Below are 6,378 nucleotides of genomic sequence, written 5' to 3'. Positions count from 1 at the left end.
GTCCAAAAAAAAATAGATAACCGGTTACACGGCACGTCACTTATTTATTGACTTACAAAAAATTAATTAACTTTAATAACTAATGAAATATAAATGCCTCAATAATGAGCGGTGCTTTATAATTCGATTATCAATATTTCAGCGGTCTAGAACAATTTGAAGAATATCCGAAACACAGATAGACACGTGTTGCTTCTACTGAATCCCGGACGAAAGTGAACGAGCGAGGCTGCCCGATCGCTCAATCGGACGATTTCGAGGGGCCTCGAGGTCGGTGGTGGGGCATCCCCCTTATGCCGGATGGCTGTGAGCGGTCCAGAAAGTGGCGCCCCATCACCCAAAAAATGTGAAATAGGCCCTTAGTAACAACCGGGTTGTTATGGTTTGGCCTGACGGTGAGCAGGCGTTAGTGTTAGTAATGGAATCCTGGTCGGCTTCCAGGAATTCCAACATCCTCCCCAGCCGTCAGCAACTTGAGTGTAGCTGTCGATGAACAATATGACCTAAAACAAAAATTTGGGAATCAAAAATATTCACAGAGCGTATGCTGGGTGGATCACCCTGTAGCTGTCCGAAGAGCTGATCCTTGGTGTGCTGGCTAAGCTTGGAATCATCCGAGACGTTGGGGGGGGGGTCGTAAATCCCGTCCAATCCGGGTGACTCCATCTTCACGGTGGACCTCGCTGATCGTGCCGGGTCGTAAATCCGTCAGGGTTGACGAAGTCCAGGTGAAGGCCAATGAGCTGACGAGCTGTAGCGCTGAGATGTGGTTCTAGGTCCTTGACGTCGGTACTGGCAGGAGTACGAGCTTAACGATGGGGCGCGTTAACGTCGCCTGAGCGGTCCGGAGTGTGACTACTCGCGTAAGCCCATCCTTGCCAGGGTGAAGAGCGGTCACTCGGGCGAGAGGCCACTTTGATGGAGGAAACCTCTCGTCCGTGAGTAGGACTAAAGAGCCGACGTTGATGTCGTGAGTTGGGTGGTACCACTTGGATATGGCCTGTAGACGTTGGAGATATCCTGTGGACCATCTCTTCCAGAACCCTTGGAGTTTTTGTTGGATGAGCTGCCATCGGGAGAGTCTAGAGATGTTAAGATTCTCCAGTGATGGCTCTGGAAGAGTCGTAGGAGCCTGGCCTATAAGGAAATGCCCTGGTGTCAGAGCCGAGCAGTCATCAGGATCATCAGTGAGCGGTTCAAGCGGCCGTGAGTTGAGAACTGCCTCAACTTGGGTGAGCAAGGTGGTAAGTTCCTCGAAGGTGAGCAGGTCCTCCCCAATAGTCCGGGTGAGATGATATTTCACCGACTTCACTGCCGCCTCCCATTTGCCTCCGAAGTGTGGTGCGCTTGGAGGGTTGAAGGACCATTGAGTCCCATCTTGAATGAGGAGCTGGGCGAGCTGTCGAGATTTGGATGATCCTGCTATGAATAGCCTCCTGAGCTCCCTATCAGCGCCGAGAAAGGTGGTACCGCAGTCGCTGAATAAGGTGTGAGCGATCCCGCGCCGACTGGAGAAACGTCTGTATGCCGCTAGGAATGTATCAGCTGAGTAGTCTGATACTACCTCGAGATGCACGGCTGAGGTGGTCATACAGACAAAGATAGCCAACCATCCCTTGTATGACTTGTGGCCCCGTCCCTTCCAGGACCGGAGCGATATGGGGCCGGCGTAATCAACCCCCGTGTTGAGAAAGGCGCGAGCGGGGGTGAGTCGGGCTGGTGGCAGCTGTCCCATGAGCTGTTGAGCACGTATCCCACGTTGTCGAGCGCACTTCACGCATTTAAGGATGAAGGAGCGTACTGGAGCTCGGCCTCCGAGGATCCAGTAAGCTGTCCTGAGCTGACGAAGAGTGAGCTGTGTCCCGCCGTGAAGTGTCCTTAGGTGAGCTTGGCTTATCAGCAAGCGAGCCAGTTGCGATTCCTTTGGGATGATTGCTTGATTTTTGCTCTCGGGGTCGAGCTGTGCGAACCTGAGCCGTCCACCAACACGCAGGATCCCTTGACGATCGATAAACGGGGTGAGCTTGGTGAGCGGATGGGACCTGGTGAATTTCTCCCCGCGAGAGATGATCCGTAGTTCCTCCCTGAAATGAGCTGTCTGGGTGAGCTTGATCCAAAGGAGCCGTGCGTCTTCCAGTTCGCTGAGCGTGAGCGGATAATGGAGTGACGTATTAGGAACCCTCCTAAGCCGAGCGATGAACCTTGAGCAGATCGCGGTGATCCGAAGTAGTCGGTTGAACGAAGAGAACTTATCGATGAGATCCCAAATAGCTATTTGCTGAGCGGCGCCGTAGTAAATCTGACCCGGTTTCTCTTCGAGGTCCACATTGAGGTCCCTTTCTAGAACGTGAGTTGGCCAAGATGAGCTATCCTGTTGTAGCCATGGTGGGCCTGTCCACCACAGCTTATGTGCAGCTAACTGTTGCGCGGTGAGACCTCGAGAAGCACAATCTGCTGGATTCTCCTTGCCAGGCACCAGCCTCCAGTGACTTGGCTGAGTTAGCTCTTGGATAAGAGCGACACGATTCCTCACGAATTCTTTCCATCGTGATGGGTGGGAGCTGATCCATGTGAGTGTTACGGAGGAATCCGTCCAGAGGTATGTGGGCGCTGCGCTGAGGTTGAGCTGATCCTGAACGTAACGTATGAGCTTGGCTAGGAGCAGGGCAGCCGTAAGTTCCAGGCGTGGGATGGTCAGCCGTTTGAGCGGGGCTACTTTAGTCTTGGAGCAGACGAGCGTTATACCATTTCCAGGTAGGTGCGGAACCTTCAGGTAAATGACAGCAGCCATAGCCACCTGAGATGCGTCGGAGAATCCATGGACTTCCACGTCGAAGCCCTTGAGCAGTCCTAGCCATCGTGGCACGGTGACCTCCGACAACTGGTTGAGCTCATCCCTGAACTGTCGCCATCGATGCGCTGTTGTCGGGGAAACTGGGTCATCCCATCCCAGTTTCTCAATCCAGAGCGCCTGTAGTAGTATCTTCGCTCGTACCACCACTGGCGCGAGGAAGCCAAGTGGGTCGAAGAGCTGAGCGGTTTCCGACAGAATGATTCGTTTTGAGATGGAGTTGGTTTCAGGCCGAGCGATGGAGAACGTGAAGCTGTCCGTGCCTGGGTGCCATGAGACTCCTAAGATCTTGGTGATCGAGTCCTCGATCACCTTTTGATCGTGGGAGGTGCTGTCCAACCTGAGTGTGCTGAGCAGACCTGCACTGTTGGAGTGCCATTTTGCCAACGGGAAGCCGCCTGATTGGCAAAGTTGAGTCACGTGATGAGCGGTCTTGAGTAACTCCTCCTCCGAGTCAGCACCTCCGCAAATATCATCTACATATCGTCCTTTCGTGAGCGGCTCCACGGCGAGAGGATAGTTACTGCCCTCGTCCTCCACGAGCTGGTTCAAGACACGTATGGAAAGAAATGGAGCGGATCTAGTTCCATACGTGACGGTGGTGAGCTGATATGTTGTGACGTTCCCATTTGCATCGGCCCAAAGTATCTGTTGGAGCGGCCAATCATCCTGATGTACTCCGATTTGGCGGAACATCTTGGTGATGTCCGTCATGAAGATGAGCTTATGCCGTCGAGTGAAGAGCAGTACATCAGCAATGTCTCTCTGGAGTTTGGCTCCAGTATGCATAATCTCATTGAGCGTCTGCCCCGAGCTGGTCTTATGGGAGCCGTTGAACACGACTCTCATCTTAGTCGTCTCGCTGCTGGTTCGGACGACACCGTGGTGAGGAAAGAAATATTCCGGAGAAGTGACAGCCTGAGCGGAGTACGAGCTATTCGGGACCCTCAACCCTCCTGAAGCCGGAGCTTCATGTGCTAAGGTCGTCCCGAGAGCTGTGTACTCCCCCATACGCTGTCGATGAGCTGTCTGAGTGAGCTGTCCGGAGACCCGGCGCATATGGCCAAGGGCTTCATATTCCTTGAGGAAGTCTGTATAGAGTTGATGGTATTCCTCATCACGGGAGAACTTCCGGAGCAGTCGGTGAAGGCATGCGAGCGCTGACGTTCGTGAATCCCCAAGCACTGAGGGCGGAGCCTTGAGCGGTAACCGGACAATGTAACGTCCGGAGCAGTCCCTGGTGTGTGTCCGCCGAAAGTGTTCCTCGCATTGAGCTTCCTCGTCGGTGAGTTGTATCTCTGAAGTCTCAGGAACCTCTTCCTGGACCCAGAACCTGGTGAGTAAGCCATCGAGGTCCTCATTGGATACCGCCAGGTGAGCTGTGGCCGTGTGAGCTAACGCAACACTTTCAGTGGGCCCGAAGATGACCCATCCGAGTCGGGTGAGCTGAGCCGATGGTGATCCTGGGTCATGTGTAATGACCTCTGGCAGGATGAGCTGACCGTAGACGTCAGCACCAAGTAAGACGTCAATTGGTGCTGGTGCTTGGAAGCTGGGATCAGCGAGTTGTAACCCTTCAAGATGATCCCACTTGAGCTGTCCGGGTGTAAACGTCGGTAACGATGTGGTGAGCTGGCTGAGAGCATAAGCCGTGACTCTCAGCTGAAATGAAGAATGAGTGGACTGTATAGTGAGCGGTACCTTGCCTAGTGCCGGCCCAGATGCCGAGTTTCCGATTCCGGAAATAAGTAGTGAAGTCTTGGACCGGGTAAGTCCGAGACGACGCACAATCTGGTCCCCAATAAGAGATATCTCTGATCCTGGGTCGATGAGCAGACGAATGCGGTGAGCGGCTCCATCTGGGCACACGAGATAAGCTAGACTCGTAGCCAGAAGTACCCCAGGACGGCAATCAGTAATTCCAGAATCGAGCTGACGAGCTGAGCACGAAACGGCAATCTGTCCGGATGACCTTCATTCCGCAGATGTGGAAGGTCTGGGCTCAGAGGTCTTCACAGTAGTGACCCCATCCCCGTAGGTGTACGTGACCATTGGTACCCCAGATGGTCGAGCTGATGACGATGCAGCTTGGTTTTGAGCAGTACCTTGAGCGGTCCTAGAAGATGGCCTTTGACTGGGCTTAGGTGGAGCTGTGGTCGAGGTGGAGTGTAGCATCGTATGATGGAGACCTCCACAGAGCTGGCATCTCGTCTGCGATCTGCAGTCCTTGACTGAATGACGACCGAGACAGTTGTAGCAGAGATAGTACCTTTCCACTATCTCCCGACGAGCTGGACCGTTGAGCTGACGAAATGATGTGCAGGTTGACAGATAGTGGTCTGCCTGACACATTGAGCAGGGGTACGTCACTTTCCCTGATGAGGTGTTCCTGGGAGTTGGCCTGGTCTGCTGTGGCTGTGGAGCAGCTGCATGATGCACCTTGACCGACAGGGGAGGCCTTCTTGAGCTGACAGTAGTAGGCCTCGTAGCCTGATCCGTAGAGCGAGCGGGCGTATTAATCTCCATGCTCTCCATGGCACGAGCTCTCCCGGTGAGGAAGTCCTTGAAAGCTGAGAAGCTGGGGAAGTCGGTGGACGACCCGACTTTCACTTCCCATGCTTCTCGGAGCTTCGAGCTGAGCCGTTTGGATACCACGTAGACGAGGACCTGATCCCAATGAGCAGTCGGTGACCCTAATGCCTCCAGAGCGTTCAATGCTTCGGCGACAGTGGTCAATAGAGTGTTTAACTCTCGAGCACTGTGAGCGGTCATCCCTGGTGGGTTGAGTAGGCGCTCGAGCTGCGCCGAGACGAGGAGGCGCTTATTTTCATAGCGCGTAAGGAGCAGTTCCCAAGCAGAGGCAAATGAGTCATCAGAGATGGCGATGTTGGAGATGATTCGAGCTGGCTCATCCTTGAGGCTCGTCCTCAAGTAATGCATCTTCTCCACGTTTGGAATATCTGGGTTTGAGCCGACCAGTGAGCTGAACAAATCTCGGAAGGACCTCCATTCCGAGAATACCCCAGAATATTTGGGAAGAGCAATTTCTGGCAGGCACCTTTTAGCCGTTGAAGGTTGAGCTGTTCCCCCTGCGGCAGAGCGACGTGAGCCGGTGGACACCCCCTTCCTGTCTATGAGCTGAACCAGAATCCCCTTGGCCTCGTGATAGTGTACGATGGTCCGATCAAAGAGGCTGTCCTTGAAGTATGACAACTCCAAGACGTTGTCCACCTTCGCGCTCCCACCGACGAGCTTCTCATGAGTGGCCTCGAACTTCTCCCAATAAGTTTCGAGGATATCCAGCTTGGCATGTAGGGATGTTATGGTGAGCTGGTCCACCTCATTATCGAGCAGTTCGTTATGCACCCTTTCGATGAATGCACCTCTCGATGTGTTCAGCCCCAGGGTAACCTCAAAGGAGGCCATAGCTGACAGCTGTGACTGAGCGGTGCCAATGGGAATGATTCCCAAAAAATTACCAGAACGTGGTTTTGCTGACGATGATCCGGAAAAATATTCCAGAATCC

General features: G+C 53.6%; 1 protein-coding gene across 1 annotated transcript; it reads right to left on the bottom strand.

The window, feature by feature from the left end:
* Positions 1–772: 772 nt before the first annotated feature.
* LOC135164770 (uncharacterized) lies at positions 773–6,277 on the bottom strand. Its single transcript, XM_064125426.1, has 2 exons — positions 4,868–6,277; positions 773–4,810 (listed from the first exon to the last, which is right to left on the bottom strand). Exons 1-2 carry the CDS (start codon positions 6,275–6,277, stop codon positions 773–775), a joined length of 5,448 nt encoding a protein of 1,815 aa, XP_063981496.1.
* Positions 6,278–6,378: the final 101 nt, after the last annotated feature.

The sequence above is a fragment of the Diachasmimorpha longicaudata genome, chromosome 7 (assembly GCF_034640455.1).
Source record: "Diachasmimorpha longicaudata isolate KC_UGA_2023 chromosome 7, iyDiaLong2, whole genome shotgun sequence".
NCBI lineage: Eukaryota > Metazoa > Arthropoda > Insecta > Hymenoptera > Braconidae > Diachasmimorpha > Diachasmimorpha longicaudata.
Note: the sequence above shows the minus strand (reverse complement) of the source record. Positions and strands in the feature narration are given on the sequence as shown.

Bases quoted from the DNA above. Each gene is read 5' to 3' on its own strand.
- LOC135164770 (XM_064125426.1), bottom strand. From the start codon at position 6,277: ATGGCCTCCTTTGAGGTTACCCTGGGGCTGAACACATCGAGAGGTGCA. The intron at 4,811-4,867 runs GTGAAGACCTCT...TCATCCGGACAG, and splicing joins ACGGGGATGGGGTCACTACT to ATTGCCGTTTCGTGCTCAGC.